Here is a 21,747-nt window from a genome sequence, read left to right on the forward strand (position 1 = left end):
TACCATATGAGGCAAATGGCACTCAAATTCTCAGTCTTTAATCTTCCCTTAATGTTTCTTTGGGGGAAACAAGCGGTTAGACGAGGGCTCAGCCAGGTGACAAAGACATAATTCTTGTAGCTCTCAGACCACACATGCAGTTGCTGAAGCTAATTTTTCAGGAAAATGCTGGGATTCTATGGGGATTTTCTTTTCTTTTAAGACTTGGTGTTTCGTTAACGGATTATTTATCAAAGGGATGTCCTAGCTCATTGGGGCGTTTGGAGAGCATTCCCTAGGCCCCTATCACAGGTGACTTTTAAAATACTTGAGGTGAATTTTACCCTTGGGCAGAAGGCTAAAGCATCACTTAAGCAGGACTTAAATTTGGGGGTTGCCATTTACTAAGAAGCTTGCTATAGTGTCGCCTGATTTATCCAATACTCTGTTATATAAAATAGGGTCATGCTCCAGATGTCTATAAATTTAAAAATCCTCTCTGTTATCCATGTTTATTCAGAAGTCATAATTGTACTGAACCTGCAGCTTCGCTTTAGCCCACTAAGGCAGAGAGAATGATTTTGATTGCTATCCTCTATTAACTGTGAGGTTGCAGTGATTTCAGGGGCATATCTACACTGAAGTCCTGGGGTGTAGATTGCAGCTCCAGTCAATATACCCAAGCTAGCTTTAATCTGTACCTACATCTACACAAGCTGCAATTGTAGGATGATTGCAGTGTAGATGTACCCAACGGCAACAGTTTCAATAAATGAAGAAAAAAGGTATTTATATTGTGGAAAATACGTTCCATCCAACACCTCCAGGGACTTGACAGTCAGATCATAGCACACGGATACTTTCGCTGGTTCAAGGGAAGAGGAATCAGTGGGTGGGTGGCAGCAGGGAGGGTGTTTGTCTGCATAGCAACCAGAAACAGAAAAGTGGATGTGACAAAACTACTTCTGCCAACAAGAGGGTTTTCAGTGACAACCTAGCAAAGGTTAAGATGGCAGCACCACTTCCTGCGGCAAGCAGGGTAATTGGGGATATGGGAGCAGCTGCACTGTCCGCAGCCATTAGAGCCAGAGTGGTAAATGTAATTTACATAACTGTTGAGGTTTTGGACAAAGCACCAGACTTGTACTGTGTAATTTAAGAAATCAGCTTTGTGGCTTCCCAAGTTGGCCAGACCTGGATCTTGTCTGCTCAGATAGTACATGCTTTGATGACTCTCCATCAACTGGCTGCTCATATATTTCATCCACAACTTCTACTGTTTGCTAGATTTGATTTTTACTTGGTTTTGTTTTCTTAAAAGTTGTGTAAAAGAGAGAATTAAATCTGCACCCTCAGACCAGAAGAGCTGGTGTCTAAAACACGTTAACAAACACAGAGCAGTAGCCTGAAGACATGCAGGCAGAACACCAATCAACTGTGTTTTCCTACCAAATGCTCCAAACATTTAGCAACTCATGAAGCAACCACTTTTTTAAACAATTTGGTGAAATTTTTGGCGAACCCAATAATTCAAAACTAAACACTGACCCCCAGTAAAGGCAGGCATAACCAGACTCCACCCACACAAAACCACGCTTGCCAGGAGCCATCTCTAAAATGCAACAAGTTGCAACTGCCCTCATCTCTTACATGGTGCTTCCCGGCAGAAGTCTCAGCATGCAGAATTCCAGCTTGAATCTAGTTGGAGCATTACGTGCTCAGACCTGTAGTCTCTGCAGGCTACACGCCATCCTATTAAAAATCACAGCTGCCGTGGGCAGCAGTAGAACTCTACATGCCATGTTTTGGCCACCTTATTTTCTAGCTGTTCCAAAAATTCTGCATGGCAATATGTATGTGATGAGTCTCTATTTCTTTTTTATTTAAAAAAATCTGTAGTATATAGCCTACTTTCTATAGCAGTTTGCTTTATCCACCATCCACCTGCCCATGCACACAAAACAGCTAGTGTAAAACAGCAAGCGTACTCTCGATGCTGTGGTTCTTCACTGTTTATAATCTGAATCCTTCTGGAACCATCAAATGTTGCTTAGGGTACAAACAGGAATCTGCTGTCCTTCCCCATCCTGGGCCACTCTTTGCATGTTCTCTCTGTTGTTAAGTCCCATATTCCCCCCACCCCCAGCTGAGTACTATTTAACAGAGGGGTTCTTTCAGTCAGCCCCTTTTACACGTTCCTCTAGCTACCCAATAGCACACCTGCCACAACAAATGCTCTGACTTTATTCTTAACATGTCCCAGATATTTCCATCTTCTTTTCTGGATAACCTTGGAGATAAGCTATTGAACTCTCTGATGAATCTCGGCATTTGTGATACATGTTTGCTTTCGAAGGCATTTTAGACATCTGTCTGTACCTCTGATGGATTTCCAGCTTTCACATCCATGTATAAAGGTGGAAAGAACACTGTTTGTAGTGGACTGAAAAAAATATTGAAATCTCTTTTATGCTCAGACCAGCTAGCAACTAATCAGCAAAGCATCCTGAGGGTCTTGTGTTGTCCATCTGCTCTGTCTTTTCATCTTCCTGCTTTTATGTGTAATAGCCTTCCCAGTAGGCACTAGCAAACTTTTCACTGTAATTTCTCTCCCACAATCCTAACCCACCACTGGCAATCTGATGCCTTCCCCCACATGAGAGCATGCACTGTGCTGTGCTGTGGCAGGGTTTGTGTAGCCCAGCAGAAGTGGGCAGCCCAGTCATAACACGTTGAGTAGATCTGTAATGCAGAAGGTGGAAAAAACAACCCTTTTGCTTGACCGGCTTTCGGGAGTTCTGACTGAAGCTCTGCAGCTGCCTTGAGAACTTGGGGAAATAAAATAGGGATGTTTTTGGCAGATTGGAAGACCTGGGACAGGAATAAAACGTACTGTATGTTGAGGTCAGCTGAGACTCTACTGGTCAAACCTAAGTTGGAAGACTATCTGGGTTTCTGATCGGTTAGTCTGCGTTGCATTAGCTCCAGCTCTATCTGATTGCTGATGAATAACGAATACACTCACCTAGCCTTCTGAGATGTGTGCATACCAAGTAACATATGGCCCCAAAGATATGGGTAATTAGAACCTACTGGGCCATTTCTGAAGCTGTTCCATCCTCCACTGCACACACCACTGAGTTTTTTCTTGCACCACATTTATCACTGGTCTACTATTAATATCATAAATAAGGTGCGTAGTGGATGGCCTCGATATTTTCATAGCTGGTAAGCATTGTGTTAATTGTTTGGTAAAAATTGTTCTCGAAATCCATTGAAGGGCCCTGTTCTGGCATAAACATCTCACTCTTTTTTGCACAATGGTTTGAGTGGTCCATGCTTATTGCTCAGCTGCTGCTAATGAATAGTAGGTGTTCTGTGGCCAAAATTAGAGGCTCAATCAATGGCTTCTTTTCATATAGTCCAGGGAATAGAAAACAGTAAATTCTCTAGTCTCAGGAAGAACCTGCTTCCCCTTTCAGCGTTGGTCCGCAGCAGCTGACTCTCTAAGCTACCTCCCTTCCTGTTGGAGGAACAAAATCAACTCTGATCAAGTCCAAATTTGGACCAGTAGCAATGTGAGCACTGAAGCATCAAATTTTCTTCATTGTGTAACCTCAATACATAACGTTTGAAATAGTCACAAGCAGTTCAAAGACTCTTTGCCATCGGGCATCAATTAAATGTCTTGCAAAGAACTGGCACGTCAGTGTCACTGACAGTTAATGCAAGAAAAGACTTGATGCCTTTATAGTAAAGTGGCTGAACTAATATCATTCAAGGATTGCTGGCCATCGACTCTGGGGTATGTCTTCACTACCGGCCGGATCGGCGGGCAGCGATCGATCCAGCGGGGATCGATTTATCGCATCTAGTCTAGACGCGATAAATCAATCCCCGAGTGCTCTCCCGTCGACTCATGTACTCCAGCTCGGCGAGAGGCGCAGGCAGAGTCAACGGGGGAGCGGCAGCAGTCGACTCACCGTAGTGAAGACACCACGGTAAGTAGATCTAAGTACGTCGACTTCAGCTACGTTATTCACGTAGCTGAAGTTGCATAACTTAGATTGATCCCCCGCATTGTAGACCTGGCCTGGCTGCTTAAGTATAGTGAAAAAAATTGATTTGGGAGCAAGAGTGTGAAATGCTAAAGAGAAGATGCTTGAAATAGTCTCTAAAGGGAAATTGTGTTGTCTAGCACTGCAAATTGCACTCTTAGAAACCAACTGAATGAAACAATCCACAGAGAAAGAAAGCTAGTCTTTGTGTAAAGTAACACTAGTGGATATGCACCAATGTTAGAGCAAAATTTGACATGAAGAGTATGTGCCAACTCCCTCAAGTCAGTGGAGTTGTATGAGTCTAAATGAGAATTTGCCCATCTGAGAGCATAGGGGCATCAGATTCCCTTCCTGGTCGATAGGAAAAACATTTGTATGATTGTAATTTTTCTTGCACTATGTGGGCGGATTGATGTGACGGTGTGTTTGGTTGGATGCCAAAATTAAGAAAATTTCCGGGGAAAATCAAAATGAGATTACTTTAAAACCTGCATCATACTGGAATTAGAGAATAACTGCATGTTCAAGCATCCTCAACATTTTGATCGGGAACTGCAGGCAGTGGAATTTCCATAGACTTAGTGCATAGGGCAGATAGGCGTTGCTCTGGAAATGTTAGTCATCCAAGGAAAAGGTCTACAGGACAACAGCTCAAAAGTTCTGAAAAATATAGCGATACTTAAGACAGAGAGTAGTGGAGGAACATTCAGAATATAGCCACAGTTGTGTATCAAATATACACTCACTGCTATAACTAGTTGTCCCACAATATTAATATTAGTTTAGTTATAACTTTGTTTTAGTGCTCAACTTTGGGATAGAATCAATACATCCTTTCAAGAGCATTTAAAAAAAACTTGCAATTGTGGATTTTCAGTGATTTTGATTCCATTTCTTGCAATAATCAGGAAAAAATAGGAAAGCTGCTAGAAAACAGGATTTATTTAACATGTGAGCTGATGAAGCAATTGACATTTTTAATTGATCGGACACATTTTGCTTTCTTTGCAGTGCTCATTTTTGCCTAAATTCTCCATTCACATAGAAACAAAATATGAGGACAACAAAGGAAGCAATGACAATGTAAGTATGATCTCTTTTGAAAAATAAATGTTTAAACCCATGCAAGGACATTGTTAATCATGAAATATTCCTGGGGTTGCATGGCTTACAAACTGGAAAAGAATGTGGAGCAATCCTTAATCTTTGCACCTGGATAGCCAACTCATAAGCGTGAAGGGATGGACTCAACTGACCTCTTGAGCGCCCGGTCCAGCCCTATATTTTTCTGTGATTCTGTGAAGGCTGTGCAACTTGCAAAAGAATTATGTAAACCATTATGGTATAAAGAATTTGTGCCTCTGATCTTACCTCCAGGCTCCTCCTCTAATCTCAACATAATTCATGGGTGTGAATTTGGTGCTTATGAAGGATTGGGGAGAATGAGGGAGATATCTATATTATATGTATATGTATATTTATATGTATATGTATATTTAGGCTTGAATAGAGACTGGGAATGGCTGAGCCATTACACACATTAAGCAACAAAGAGTCCTGTGGCACCTTACGGACTAACAGATGTATTGGAGCATAAGCTTTCGTGGGTGAATGCCCACTTCGTCAGACGCATTTCCATTACATGCGTCTGACAAAGTGGGTATTCACCCACGAAAGCTTATGCTCCAATACATCTGTTAGTCTCTAAGGTGCCACAGGACTCTTTGTTGCTTTTTACAGATCCAGACTAACACGGCTACCCCTCTGATACATTGAATCTATTTCCCCATGTTAAGTATCCTCACAACTTCTTGTCAAACTGTCTGAAATGGGCTAACTTGATTATCACTACAAAAGTTTTTTCTCTTAATTAATTAACATCTTAGAGTTGGTAGGGCAACACCCACCTTTTCACGTTCTCTGTATGTGTATACATATCTCTTTACTATATGTTCCATTCCATGCATCCGATGAAGTGGGCTGTAGGCCACGAAAGCTTATTCTCAAATAAATTTGTTAGTCTCTAAGGCAGGGGTCTTAAACTCAAATGACCATGAGGGCCACATGAGGACTAGTGCATTGACCCGAGGGCCGCATCACTGACACCCCCCCTCGCTGCTCTGGCCCCGCCCCCACTCCACCCCTTCCATTAGGCCCCGCCCCTCCCCACCTCTTCCCATCCCTTCCCTGCTCCATTCCAACCCCTTCCCCGAAGTCACCACCCTAACGCTGCCCCCAGGGGGTGCAAAAAGGCTGCAGGGTGTGGCGGGGGCTCAGGGCAGGGAGTTGGTGTGTGGGGTGCAAGAGGGTGAGGGGTGCGGCAGGGGGTCGGGGTGCAGCAGTTGGCTCAGGGCAGGGAGTGCAGGAGGGGTGCGGGATGCGGCAGGGGGCTCAGGGCAGGGAGTTGGGGTGCAGGAGGGGTGTGGGATGTGGCAGGGGGCTCAGGACAGGGTGCGAGTTCCAGCCTGGCGCCGCTTACCTAGAGCGGCTCCAGGGTGGCAGCGGCGTGCATCGGGGCTGTAGCCTGCACTGGCCCCCGGCCCCGGGCCGCTCTGTTTCAGGAAGCAGATGGAACCGTGTCCCTGAAACTCCTGGGGGAGGGGGAGGGGCTCAGGGTTCCGTTCGTGTGCTGCTCTTGCCACAACTCTAGGTACCTCCCACGAAGCTCCCATTGATCGCGGTTCCCTGTTCCTGGCCAATGGGAGCTACGGGGGCGGTGCCTGGAAGGAGGCAATGCAGAAGCCCTCAGCCTCCTTCCTCCTCCCCCCCGGCCCAAAGGGGCGTGTTTGAGACACCTGCTCTAAGGTGCCACAAGTACTCCTGTTCTTTTTGCGGATACAGACTAACACGGTTGCTTCTCTGAAACATATATTATATGTATGTCAGTTTACCTGCTTGATATTATCTATGACTATATGGAACTGAATTAAAAGGGGTTGGTAGGAAGAACAAACAGGAAACAAACCAAGGGTCAGAGATAAGAGCTCCGGGTAAACAACTTCAAGAGAACAATGGCTGGGCCACTAATTGGAAAGATGCTCTTCCTAGGCACCAGTCAAAAGTTACACAGCTGTTTCCTCAAGACCAGAGCCTAGAAATCAAAAGAGCCATGAACAGTTAAAAACTGTCTCTCTAAAGAAGGAGCGGGTAAGTGGCCAGTAGCAACTGAAGGAGAGAGACACTGACATAGAGACCCTGCTAGAGGCAGAGAATGAAAGAGGTCACTCTATCTATCCCAGCCCTGAGGTGGGGGTTTCTGGGTTAAGTGAGCCTTCCTAGGCTTCCTAGATAAGACCAGATGCATGTAGATTTTTGTTATTTTAACCCAGTTCTCTGATTGCTGTGAATCTTTGGGTGAATAAACAATATGTTTATTTGGAAAAAGCTGTTTTGAGTCACTTTAATCAGCTGCTGGACACAGGCTGGGAAGTTTCTGGAGGAAAGTTTCTTGCAAGTGCCAAATCCACGTGGGCTGGTTGTGTTAACAGTGTTGGAAAACAGGGTGGCTGCAGCCCAGTTATTCAGTTTAAGTGATTGAACTGTGGGGTTCCACCCTTGTTGAAGGAAGTAAATCCTGTCACATGAGGGGTGCATTTGAGAGGGACTGCAAAGGGTCTACAACACAGGTCATCCTATAACAATTGCATGGGTGCTAGGTGGCATCTCTGGAGACTGACATCCTTTATTTACCCACACATTGTCCCAACCTTGACCCGGTGGAACCTCCTATAGTGGTGAGAGAATAGGTCAGGCAACAAGTTCCTTGGCCTCTCTGCTAAATTGCTGAGTTGATGGGTGCATAATAATTGCTCATTAGATAACTATAATCTTGGTTTTAATCATGACTTTTGTGATGCAGACACTTTTCCATTGAGAACTGGACTGAGGCCACGAAGCAGCCATTGGATGATGATAACTTTCAGTCACTAGTTAACCTGAGCTAGATTCAAACCAGTGACTTAGAAGGAAAGAGGCTGTATATTCCATTGCCAATTGTCTTAGTCTTCCAGTATGTCCAGTTTCATACAATTATTAATTTTTTTCTCCCCCTTTCTGGCCTTAGTAACACTTTAACTCAGAGAAAGCCCATAGCTTATGATCAAGCATTTGTGACAGATGGGAGGGACACATAGTGTCCTAGCACAGTCAGACTGCAATGGCAGTTGGCAGTAAGAAGACATGTGCTCTGCACTGGTAGCATGGAATGAGGAGAGTTGGAAAGTCAGTTTTCCATTCAATTCATTAACCAAGCAGTGGGTGCTCAAAATATTTTCGGGATGTCAACTCTCTGGAGCAAAAATATTACTGAGTCAAGCCCTGAATAAGTGTCAAATCAGGGAACTTAAGGCAAACTGGACATGGGTGGGATCCTCAGTTGGTGTGAACTGATGTACCACCGTTGAAATCAAAGTCTTTATAAAGGTTAATTCTGACAACATTCCCTGTTGAGGTAGGTATTATAGTAAATTTTACAGCTGGACATTCTGAGGAACAAAGGTTAAGTCACTTGCCAAGTGTTACACAATAAATCAAGGGCAAATCTTGGGAATATAACCCATGAACCTTGATGCTGACCACTGATGAGGATGTAACTGGGTGTTGTGCTGAAATGATGGAAGGTAAATAAACATGAACCTTCTGCTGTTGAAAAGAATAAAGGGCCTGGTTCAAAGCCCATTGGAGTCTGTAGAAAGACCCCCAGTGACTTAATGGGCTTTGGACCTGGTCCCAGGCTCATTAGTGCACTCAGAACTAAGTGAGTAGGTTTAAAACTCAGTTTTCACTGGGGTCAAAGTATTCTTTTATGGCAAAATTTGCAGCCAGACTCAGGCTATATATGAAAATTTTTGCTCAGTCGAGTAACAGCAGAAAGAAAAATTTTGCTAATTTTTCCTTTTTGTGCTCAACTTTTCATTTGACTCCATTTAAATATACAAGAAGTTAAAATCATTATATTATTGTATTTTCTCCTCCGCCTCTTCCCCCTGCCCTCTTTGGCAAAAGGCAAATACAGCTTTTAACTGAACTGTACCCATAGCATTTTCACCTCTAGTGCTCTGGTGAATTAGCAGCATCAGGTTGCATTCAAAGATATTCTATATTTCCCTTCACTTTAACTGCCTACCATTGATGTGGAAATAATTAACTGTAGGAGATGCTTTCATACATTTTGCAGTTTCAATACAGAATATGTTGAATCATCCCTAATAGTAGAGTAGAATGAGGAATAAATTTATTGTCCTAATAATGCATGAGTGTCTTCAGCTAGGCTGTTTCTAGGCTTTCCTGGAGATTGTGCAGATCTTTTTCTTTAAATTATTCTCTGAACTCTGACCCCTTCTTCAGTTGCATGTGATTTAATGAAATAGATATTGATTGTAAAAAGCAATAATTAAATTGAAGAAAGCTAAAGATAATTATATTGATTAGTGGATGAAAGCAACGTAAGTGCTTTCAGGCTCCTGTTATCGTTTCGTGAGCTAGTAAATTAATATGCTTACTTCACTTAACATGATGCATTATCTGGTAGCATTCTGTCTAATTCCAGTAACCCATCTAGATATAAATGTCTTTCTGACTTTTCTTCTTAAAATAAAGCTAATAGTCTTGAAAGCAGAAACTAATGAAAGACAACAACATTAACGAGAACTATAATTAAATTGTACCCAGGACTTGATTCTCTTCTGCCTTACACCTTGTGTCATCATTAGGGCAGCAGGTTTGTCACAGTGGGGAAAATGTCATGGATACTGTGGTTTTCCCATTTGTCTGGGACTTGTCTTTGTGCCCGTGATTTTAATAAACTCACCCGGCAGTGGCAGCTCCTGCGGCTCCAGTTCTGGGAGGGGCTGGGGCTGCCTCTCTGCTCCAGACATTGGAGCCTAGCACATGGGGTCATGACAGAATGTGGGGTGGGGCAAATTTGAGCGTGTGACCTAGTGCATGGGTGTCACAGCACTGCTTAGGTTTGGCCCAACTGCTCCTCCGTTGTCGTGACAGAGTGGCAGCCAGGCCAAACCTGAGCAGCACTGTAACCCCATGCTCCAGAGTGGGGAACAGGGCCCAGCCCTGCAAGGCAGGAGTTGCAGGCGCCAGTGCTGTGGGCCGCCTCCTGATTTGTCATGGTATTTTTTAATCAGAAATCGCGAAGCCTGTGACTTACCGTTATGCTCCATTATCTTGGATAAAAAATGCTGTGATAAATCTGCAGCCCTAGTGATCGTTTACATTTGTGAAAAAAATGGGAGTAAAATGGTACCATTCTGTAGTTTTGCATTTGCTTTGCACAAGTGGTAAACAATGACACAGAGTGCAAAGCAGTGGCGATTGAAGCTCTTTATGTAGATAACACATTAATGAGGCTTGCATACAGGATAGTGGTGCGGTACCATAAATCCAGCCACTTGTGATTTCTAGTGCTACAACACAGCTGAAGTAACTAGCTGTTCACATGGTAACTTTCCCTTTGGAAAAAACAGAGTCAATGTTGGATGAACATGTTAGTACATCAAATATTGTCACTGTTATACTGTAGTTTTACGGGATCGTTAATGGTATTTGAAACTGGGCTAATGAGGCAAGCCACTCAGCATTGCTACTTAAGGGTCTTTTTAGAAAGTGGAGTTTTTATTTTAAATTAGAAGGTAATATTTTTTTTTAAAATGAGAATGTCTCATAAACTATGAATGGCCCCAAACTGGCATCTCTCAACTCATCACAAATATTGCCTCCCTCATGTGTCTTTAAGTCAACTGCAACATCTGCTGCTTTTAGCTACTCTGAGGCAGGAACCAAAACAGAAAAGACCCTGTTGGGAAGAGAGGAACTATGTCTGTACCGCATCTAGTGCAATGGGGTCCTACTTCATGATTGGGACTCCTAATATTAATAATAACAATGCCTACACTAAGGGCTCCATTCATGAATATTGACAGATGATACAAGTACGGGCCTGTCTCTTTCAGTTCCATCTTTTCTCACTATTGCATGAAAAATAATGCATAATGTGCATATTTCATTTTTATTTTGTCCATAAGATAAAATCAGCAAAATAAGAGATTGCTATGTGCTCTGTTTTGAATGCCAGCTCTGCACTGATTAATAACATAGATATGATGGAAGGGAATTTTGAAAGTTTTCTAATGCCTTAAATGGTATAAATTCACAGACAGGAGTGGTATGACTTGCTGCTCGCTCCTGTATGATTGGATTGTCCTGGCCTCCATGAAAAGGCATGTGTTCATTAATTGTTGACTTCACTTCTTGGTTCAGGCAGATATTCGTTTCTTCCTTTAGTCCTATACCCACTCAGCATTTATTATCTCATATTAGATAAATTTCACTCCAGAAAAGGTGAGGTAGAGAATAGCCTGGATTTTCCCAATCAGTACTCTCCAAATTCTGCTCTGTTCCCACCACAGATACTGACACTTTGCTTATTTTGTCCTTTTCGGGGATTGTGGCCAGACACAGCTTAGCTGTAGGTCACAAATAGTATCCGCCGCAGTTCTCCAGCTGGTAATAGGATCCATCCAAGGAGGACCACATGTACTGTAGATTTGTTATTATAAAAGTCATCCAGACTTGCAACGATCATTGGTCCTTACAGTATAATGATATTTATAGGACAGCCAAATGATAAAGTATTTGCTAGGCTATTTCTAAAGTGCTGCACATAAGAATGAACACTACATTTAATTTATGAACTGAGAGTGAGCTTGAATTTTAAAAAGCAGACACCCTAAAAATGAAAAGAATTATGTTTATTCAAACCCAATTGTCTAGTCTTTAAATAGCCTATAATGGAGGATTACAGGGAAAAAAAGAAAGCATTTATTTTATTTGTAGGCAGGAGTTCTACGGGCTTTGGTTTTTATGGTTCTGTTTTCAAATTCAGATTAGTAAAGCAGCTGTCTACAATAGCTGTGATTTACCTTAATAAATAGCAATCCCTGTAAGAAAGATGTCTTGAAACGTCTTCTTGACGGTCCTCTCATTTACGCTTCAAAAGAGATAGAGCCAGAGTTAGATATTGAAAAGATGATAATATACCAGGTCCGTGAACTGTAAAGTAGGTATAAATATTAAGTATTGTGACTAGATTTATGAGCTTTGGGCTGTAAAATGATAATTTTCTTCAGTCCTCCTCTGATGTTTGTCACTTAATTTACAGTCATTAAGGCCAGCTATATTGTTCTGATATGTCAATCACTGCCTTAGGAGGCAGCCCAAGACAGTGAGGGGACTCCATCTCAGAGACTCTTAAGGTAAACATGCTGTTTTCTCCACCCTCCATTCCGCCATACCAAAATAAATATAAATAGGGAATTGCACAGCTTGCCTCTTATTATAGAGAAGGAGGGCCCAGTGGTTTGAGCACTAGCCTAGAACTTTGGAGACCTGGGTTCAAATCCTTGCTCTGCCACAGTCTTTCCATATGATCTTGGGTAGTCACTTAATCTCTCTGTGCCTCAGTTGTCCATCTGTAAAAGGGGGATGATACTTCTCTGCCTCACAGGGGTGTTCTGAGGATAAATCTATGAAAGATTATGAGGCACAACAAAGATACTGTGGTGAGGGGGGCTGTGACAGAGTTTGAGTAGCCTCAGGCTGACTCACTTCTCTGTGTACTTGATGAGGGTCCCCACATGAGCAAAAGTGATGAGATAATTAAGTACCAGTCAACAAGGGGATTCAGCTGAGGACAGTTAAAAGAGAGAGCGGAAGGAAGGGCCAGAGATGTCCAGGATCTCAGGGAGGTGAAATCTCTCCTTGCCCTGTGGCTAGGGAGAAGGCAAAAGCCTTATGTTGTGGGGGAACAAGGACTTGTGTATCACACTGTAAATGAAGCATTTGGTGTTAAACTTGTCACAGATGTCCATGAAGACTGTATGCAGTAAGTGCTGGGTGAGGGAACCCTGCCTGTGACAGGCCTAAACAGTAGATAGATAAAATGCAAAACCTTAGTGTCTGAAGGTCTAGATGTCTTTCTGCTTTGGTAGAGGATTTCATCAAACCAAAATTGAAATGGATTCCTTGTCTTCCCCCAGCCCTTCATCTGATATAGTACAAGAAATATTTTCTGTGCACATAAAAAACACCTTTGAGCCAAATTCTTCCCTTGGAGATAGGGTTCCCATTGACTCTGATGGTAACAATTAGTTCTTTCTAACAGATGATCATATCCACTCCATTTTGTGCCTTGGGTTAGCACATGATCTCTCCGAATGGGACATGTGTTTGAAGATATTGATTGACCTCAAGCAATTTTAGCCTGAGGGGAATGACGGTGGTTGCTGTCCACCCCTGAATCCTGTAAATCCAGTAAGTGGAGTGGATTCTCCAGATTTGAATAACTGATATGTCAGAACTTGGGACACTCCCCCTAAGGGCTTTTGCTTCTTAGAAGAGTTGACATGAGTTGAATTCTTTGTGTGGGGCTATAGCATTCGTTTAAGCATGCCCCTTGCTCCCGCTCTGTCCATTAAAAGTGAGGTGGTAAGTGAACATTCAGGGAATGACACACATTTCCTCAGGCACTTAGCTCTGACGCAGATGTCCATAAGGTTTGCTTATGTTTTTAGAATTCATGTAGTGATAGACTCTCTTTAAGGACAGCCGGATGGGCCCTCATGGTAAAGGAGCAGTGACATCGTGACAGCCAAGGAAGAGAATAAAAAATCGTCACTCAAAAATGAGCCAGGGAAGTTCGGATTTTCTGAATTTTTCAGTACAAAAATAACCTTTTTGTAAAATGTCACTGAGAAATTAAATCTGCACAAAGCCACCCAAAGTGAAATGGCAAAACCTTTCATACAAAAAATGTTACCTGTTTCACACATCTCTCATTGTTGTGCACCACAGAAGCTATGGGAGAGCCACCTCTGTCTGCTCCCTTATTTGTAAATGAGCTTTGTGTTTTAGAAGCAATGGCATGTCATCTGTTGCATAGTGAATTCTTTGAGACCTGTATCAATTCTGCTGAAATAATATTAAACCATTAAATCATCTCCAACCCCATAATCCATTTATTAAAAGTCAATTTATATTGCATCTGTTTCTTACAGGCTGACCAAGGAGTGTATATAAATGAATTAAATCTTGGTCTAGAACAACATTACAAGTTTCCAAGAACAAAATGTTTCACCTTTTTTTACACAGACCTTCAGTGACAGGTCTGTACACAGCTACATGTAATAGTTAGGCTGTTATAATCTGAAGTTAATACGTTCTCTCTAGAATACAAGTCAAATTATAGCAAGTGGATGTTTCAAGTGGGAATCAGATGTCTTAGCATTCTCACATGCGCACCCACAAACACGCAAAGAAAACAGAATTATTGTCCCTTTCAGATGTATACTTCTCATTGTTCTGTCTGCACATCTTTGCTATCTACCAAAGCTATGTCAGACAGCTACACAAGTCCCTTTGTGGGTGGGTTCAAAGCTGATATTAACCTCGTTATAAATATACACCAGTATTAAATGGTAATAAAAATATATAAAGGGAAGGAACAGAGTGTGCCATGCATAGCTAGCGAAGAGCTGTTTTTAAGCTAGATCTGCATGTCACACGCTTTCTGGGCCAGGTGAAAGTTACTCTAGGCTAGGGCAAACTGTAGTTGTAGGTACAAGGTGGGCAGATGCTATTAAAATAAACGGTTCAGTCGCAGATACACATTTCACTTTCCTTGGGCTTTTCATATTGGTTGCAGAATTCTCATTATCTTTGACAGACTTCTCTTTTTATTCAAGAATACATTTCTCCTGATACTTGGTCAGTGAATTTTACTGCCTGGTTGGTGATAGTGGGAAGCAAAAGGTACAGTACTTAAAAATAATTGAACAGTTGTTGCAATAGAAAATAATTATTTATAAATCTCTTGCCACCCTGTGCTGTTTGTAGTATAAAACCTATGCACTTAAGAAGATGACTGGTTTGTTACATCGAAGAATACCATGAAAGTTTTTAATATGTGGTATAATAGAACAGGATACTCTTTCTTTTGTTACAGAGGTGTGGAGCGTTTATTAGCAAGAATACTGTACATACATCCTCTTAAGGGCAATGCAAGACAGTAGCAAAGATTTAGAGGCATACTCATCTTTAAAAATAACAGGATGTGGTATCTTCACAATGGGCCACGTTTTGTGTGTATAACTCTGAATAACGCTGTTGCAGTAGGAGCTACAAGCATAAATGTCTGTGGACCGAGAGAAGAATATACCTCCAATGTGCTCCTCGCTCTCCAACAGAATGCAGTGTCACCAACAAAATTTTGGTCCTATAAAAGATATTACCTCACCCACCTTGTTTCAGAATTGAGCATTTGTCAAATTAAAGCACAGAGATAACGCTATTGTGTACATAACCTTGATGCAGAGGAATAACAGCAGTATTGTTTGATAAATTAACAGCAGTATTGTTGGACAAATTAATAGTCAGATCATGCTAAAAATAGGTGGTTAATAGGCAGATATTGCTCGATATTTAGCGTCAAAACAGTGGCGTGTCATCATTTAAATTTAGGAAATCTTTTCTAACTTATAGTTCTGATTCTGCAACCCTGGGAAGTGATTGAATGTACAGTGTTACATCATGCTTCTAAAAATATGCTCCTTCCTCTTTAATGTGCAACTTTGCAGTGTCTGTTGCCATATAAAGAAACGTGCAGCTGGAGTAAAATTAAGTTGTAGGTATTACCTAAAATACGAGGGTGACAAGCAAAGCTGTTTCTGGTTCTGCTCTTTTATTTTTAGTTTTTTGGTTGCTCTCTTACTTAGTAAAATGGAACCTAGTTATCGCAAACCCTGATATAGCGCAGTTCCACTAAATCCTGAAATGGAACTCTGACTAGAGTGAACGTCTGTTCATTTCTGTTTGAAGGGAAGTTGTGCCACAAAACATGCTGACTTTAATAGAGAGCGTTCAGCTGTACTCTTAATTTAGCCTTGATAAATATTTATAAAATAGAAATATGCTAATTATGAGCACCTCTTATTATACATCATTGCAAAATGTGCCTGAATCACAGAATAGGTTCTTTTTAGGGACAACTTTATCTGTACTATATTGATAATGTTTGACAGTATTAATTGCACTGTTTACTTGTGTCCTACAGGTTTGAAATGAAACCTCTTCATTGTGAGGAGAGCCCCACCTAATGGCTCTTCTGACAAACACAGGCAAACATGCAGGGAGATTAGGCTTAAAGTCACCCGGTATGGAGGACCCAAACCTTGCTGAACCATAGGTGTTGGAAACTACTTCAAGCCAGGGGGTGCGGTAGCACCCCTACTTCCATCATATCCAGGGTTTACGATTTGGTTCAATGGCTCTCAGCACCCCCACTATACAAATAGTTCCAGCACCCCATGCTGAACACCTTTACAAACAGTCAGTCCCATGCGCACGAACAGGCTTCATGGAAAACAGAATTGAGCCCATTGTGACAGAGCTATTTACCAGACAAAATCATCTTACCACTAACTTCTAAAACTGCAACAAATAGTAGAGAGGCCATGCACGGCAAGTCCAGTACCTGGTCCTGCATACAGATGTGATGGCATTCAAAAACTAATCACTGCTCAATAGTAGTGAGGGAGTGTGGTGCACTTTAATAATGTTTGTAAAAATGATCCTTCTTCACCCAAGCACTGGATAGCAGGACAAATCTAAACAAACTACACTTCATATGAGGGGAACTAAATAGTGGGGGCTTGACAGAGAGATAAAAAGGGGGAGAGGAAGGTTATAAATACACAACTACCTTTTTGAAGTTCACACCATGGCAGACAATGATGTCGCTCATTCATATTCAATGGGCCAGATTTACAGCTGGTATAAATGGGTGCAATGTCATGGTCTTAAATGGGGCAGCCCCTACTTAAAGACATGGATGGCTATGGTGCAATGTGTCCAGGTAGATAATTATCCTGGGTGAACAGGTATTGCAACATAAACCAAATCCCGCAATCCTTACTCAGGCAAAAGTCCTATTCAAGCTCATTAACAGATTTTTTTTTATTATTTTAACATTTGGGCTTGGGTTAACCAACCTTTTTAAAGCCAAATTACAAACCTCAGAAAACAGAGGTTTATAATGGAAATGCTGACACAGGCTGCGATTGGATGCTGTGGTATTAAATTGGAAATTAGCCAACAGTTCTGGCTTTATGCCAATCCAAGGAGATTGAAATCACAATTTAGAGAGTGTAGGCTTTGTGCCAGATTTTTAACAGAAAAAATGAAATGCTCATATTTACAATCCTTTTTGCAAAGTTACACCACTATTTATACATAAACAAACATCTTTCCTCAACGTACCAAAATAAACCCCACTGACTTGGGTTTTGTTTCATAAAATTTTTAATTCTCCAGTTAAACACTCTCCTCCCCTCCCCCCCACCCCACCATTTTCCTTACAGGCTTACTTCTGAATTGCCTGGGGATGTTCAGGGACTTCTATAGATCGATAGACGTATTCTGGACATCTTGGTGAAACTTAGTTCTAATGAAAATAACCAGGATGTGGGAGTGGTGACCATGACTGTCAAGGTTTTAGAAAGAAAATTCACAGGCTAAAAATTAGAATACTATTTTAAAATGGTGAGGTTTTTTAATTAAACCAACTATTTAATCACCTAATGGGCACCTGAAGAAACAAAAACCTGGTGGTCTATATAGAGAGGAATAGAATTGCTTTGACTATTGATACAATCAGATATTAATATTTTGTGTGTACTGCTGGAGTGGTAGGCTGTGATAAAGGATGCACTACAAACATGAATCAGCATACCTCCAGTTACATATTCAGACTCATTCAAGGCTCGCATATGGGTTGGCAATGCACTTCATCGGGGTATGAGAGATTCCCAGGGTCAAAACCAGCCTAGCAATCTTCATTCTCCTCATACAACCGTATAAAAGCATTTGTTGAGTGTTAACAAGCATTAATTTAGCTGGTATTCTAAAAATCTAGGTGGCCTTATTTTAGGTTTATGCTTTATGGGTCCAATCTCTCATTCAGATCAATGGGAGCTCTGTTTGCATAGCAAATATATGAGTAGGACCAAGCCCAAGTGCAAAGAATCAGGATAGGTGTGTTGGTGTGGGTGGGTTTTCATTGTTTTAGAAAGAGGAATATGTAGTTGTCCAAGGGTGCTCTTGCTGTAGGAGGCATAAGGATAGTAGCGATGAGTCAGTGAAGTTCTTCTTGGTGTAAGAAGTTACAAAATAGCGAGCTAGGAAATAGCTCGATATATTTGCTATTAGGAAGGGAGTTTTTTACATCTAGGGCATTCGTTCAATTTTAGCTCAGCTCAGGAGTGGTCAACAGCCATTAGTCTGGCTGCTTGTAAATCTATGTGAAAGGAGTTTGTGGTCTCAGTTCACTTTCTAATGGACAGGAACCCACATCACAAAATTCACCTCACCAACCAGTGCTCATTGATGTGTTGGTGGTCTCAGGAAAGGGGTTAGGACTAAGCTGGCCATAGAAACTAAATATCCCTTAGAAGTGGTCCTTCTCCTACAGAGTTGGCAGGCAGCTGTGCTTGTTTTCTGGATGAATAGGAGACTTGAGCCTTCAGAACTCCCAGTCTGGCTCCTTCCTCAAGTACTAAATTCACCTAAAAATGTTAAAAGAAAAAAGAAAGAAAACAAAATGGCAAAATTTCAGCAAAAGATACAAAGGCACTGGAAAAGCTTCAGCAAAACACACTACCTATTCAGTCCCGTTATCAAAGCACTTGCTGTTCCTATTCCAAGGAACAGGAAAAACAATAACAAATGTTGAGCCATGAAAAGGATTCTGTAACCAGAATATTTGAATAAAGAAAGAACGTTTCCATTTAGCAGTTGCTAAGGAATCACCGCCTTGTGAAGTGAAGAAAGAGTGCCAATTACAGCTAAAATCCTCCCCCCCCCCCCAAATGTTGTATTTCAGGGAGGAAAGTTCTATGGCAGGGCTGGTTGCAACAGACTGACAAATCTGCAGCTGCAGAGGAACCCTGGTTTGAGGGAAAATCTGCCCAGGCAGTCGGCTTACTTCTTTATAAACCTACGGAGATTAGGTCCCAACATCAGTGCCAGCAGCTCCGTTGTCCTCAGCACAGTTATCCAAATAGTGACCCCTTTGTAGCTTTAAAATACTGAACCTACTATACGGGGCTGGAATCCCGTCTCCCTTATGGGGTCCTGGTCTTATGGATGTGAGCATCAGGACGAGGACAGTCAGGTCTAGTGATCAGAGTTGGGAGTCAGAAACCAAAGCAGGGGATCGGAGACTGAGTCAGGAGTCAAATCCCAGGTCAAAGCCGGGGATCGGACCTCATTACGTTTTGGTAAGTGCAGCTAATTCAATAATATTCATAAGGATTCAGAAGAGGTGCGGGGAGTGGTAATTGTGGAGAACATCTTGAAAATAAATAGATGGACGCTAGCTTGCTTGTTGGTACTTTAGCACACAGCTAGAGCAAGTGAGCCTGGTGAGGGTATTTAGCACACATTGTTTTAGAATATATTTAAAAAAACAATACTTGCAGGGAGAGCAAAACCAACTGCTGCCTGAGGATGGTACAACTTGTTCCCTTCTTTTTCAATAGTAGACACTAGATACAATCTTCTGCAATTCTTAAGTGGTTTGGGCCTGTGCCCATTTTTTTGTGGCTTGGGTAGGAAGCAGAGCCAGTAATTGGCTGTAAGGAGACATGGCTGGTAATACAGTTAGAGAGAGGCCCTGATACACTCATTCTCTGGGCCTGAGGAAACATTTGCTGCACCACACTTATAACCCCACGTTTGACACTTCACAGAGCAACTTTATAACAACAACAATAATTATTCCTTTGAAAACAGTTACATTAAGAGAATGTTAAGGTTGAACAAGGAAGCACTCAAAAGCCAGTAACCTTAACACTGCCCACTTGTTTTATCCATCACAGCCAATGATCATCTATTATTCCTCATGTAAAACAGCATATCATACTTTTTCCTGCTGCCTTAGAAATCCTGTCATCACATCTTGTAGTAATTTGTATTTCTTTGTGTGTGCCTTAGAGTCCTCATAAGTTATTTATAACCAGTAAACCATCTTACACAACGTACTCCAGATAAAGCATAACACATAGTTGGTGGAAATTAGCTGACATATACAGGCCACCTACATTTTCAGCTGAATTAGCTTTGTAGTTAACTGTCTCATCCCTTGAAGTACACCAAAGGGAGGTGGTGCTGCTGGCTGAGAAGAAATTTCATGGCCGAGAATAAAATACATATCTTAGAAAGAGAACCTAGTTAGCACCAAAACAGCCCATCCCACATCTTATGAGATCCAGAGGCAGGAGCTTCTATGTTGCAAAGCATATGAGCTGTTCAGCTCTTACATTTCTAGGTGCATAGATAATGAGGCCAGGACACCTGCATACATTCACCATGCACCCTCACAGCATTTTTACTGCACAGTATGGTCCAATGGGTAGAGCACTAGACTAATAATCAGGAGTTCTATTCCTGGCTCTTTCACCAGCCTGCTGTGTGACCCCGGACAAGTCACTTCGTTTCCCTGGGCCTCTCTTTCCCTTCCCACCCTTTGCCATCTCTGTTTAGAGGAGAAGATCTTCCAGACATGGGGCTGTCTCTTACTATGTGTATGTATGACACCCAGCACAATGGAAACTTTAAGCTCTGTTATAATACAAATAATTAATAATAAGCATAACTAAGCGAGCCATGCAGACAGATACAATGCATCCTTCCTTAGGGTACACTTTATGAGCAAGAAAACTCTGCGTAAAATGTACTGTGAATGCAAAGGGAGTCATTTTCAATGGGTTATTAATTGGTCAAAAACCAGTTTTCACTGGAGTGCTCACTCACACTCATCCTCTAGGCCCAATTTCTGGTTTTTTTCCCCGAGCCATTTTGGTACTAGAACTTGTGTTCTGCAAGATTTCTTTTCCTAATGGGGCATATGTTTATTTTTTATGCTCCTCATATTAAAAAACTGTTGAACTGCTTTTGCTCAAACTTAAAAAAAAAAACAGTTCAGGCAGATATGAGGCCTGGAATATTTCAGCCTGAACGGGGGAAGTTATAAATGAATGAAAACAGGAATGGAAAGACACATGCAAATGTAGCTGTCTGGTGGAGACCGATGTGCATGCTATCATGCTTATAACATTTTCCCTTCAAAGGGCTCCAAGTTTTTCATAAACTTCAAGGACTGATTTTTCAACTGTGGCCACTAATTTTGGGTGCCTCATTTTTTGAGTGCCCAAGCTGAGATACCATGGGCCTTATTTACAGAAGTGCTGTGCACTCCCACAGCTCCCATTGACTCCATCGGACATTACAGCTGCTTAGCACATCTGAAAATCAGCCCTAAGTGTTGCACATTGAGTGCCTCTGAATCTATGAAAATGCAATCTACAATAGCTAAAAGTTGTTCTATAGTGCTCCTTAGGCTTTAGTTATATAAGGTGAAATTCACTTTGTGCAGAGGTCTAAAACAAGGCCAGTGCACCACTTAAATCCCACTCAAGTCTTATCTGAGGGCTTAAATGGGACTTAAGTGCTGTGTTGGCCTTGTACAGGCCTCCCTGCAAAGGAGTGAGTGTCACCCATACAACATAGTAGATCCTGGGTTCTTCCCTTTCTAAGAGAAACACTGCCTTACAGTTTGGAAAAGAATTCACCATCGGTTTAT

The 21,747-nt window shown here is 41.8% G+C and overlaps 1 protein-coding gene and 1 long non-coding RNA gene across 2 annotated transcripts in view; one reads left to right on the forward strand and one right to left on the reverse strand.

Moving 5' to 3' along the window:
* Positions 1-21,747, forward strand: part of PITPNC1 (phosphatidylinositol transfer protein cytoplasmic 1) — a 176,097-nt gene that overhangs the window by 113,036 nt on the left and 41,314 nt on the right. Inside the window, exon 5 of the mRNA XM_054048012.1 lies at positions 5,052-5,123. Coding sequence (XP_053903987.1) covers positions 5,052-5,123 — 72 coding nt within the window. The remainder of the gene's footprint in view (positions 1-5,051; positions 5,124-21,747) is intronic.
* Positions 14,995-21,747, reverse strand: part of LOC128848198 (uncharacterized) — a 50,398-nt gene continuing 43,645 nt past the window's right edge. The window contains exon 2 of the long non-coding RNA XR_008446986.1: positions 14,995-18,670. This is a non-coding gene — a long non-coding RNA (uncharacterized LOC128848198). The remainder of the gene's footprint in view (positions 18,671-21,747) is intronic.

Source organism: Malaclemys terrapin, chromosome 13, assembly GCF_027887155.1.
Source record: "Malaclemys terrapin pileata isolate rMalTer1 chromosome 13, rMalTer1.hap1, whole genome shotgun sequence".
In the NCBI taxonomy this organism is placed as follows: Eukaryota; Metazoa; Chordata; order Testudines; family Emydidae; genus Malaclemys; species Malaclemys terrapin.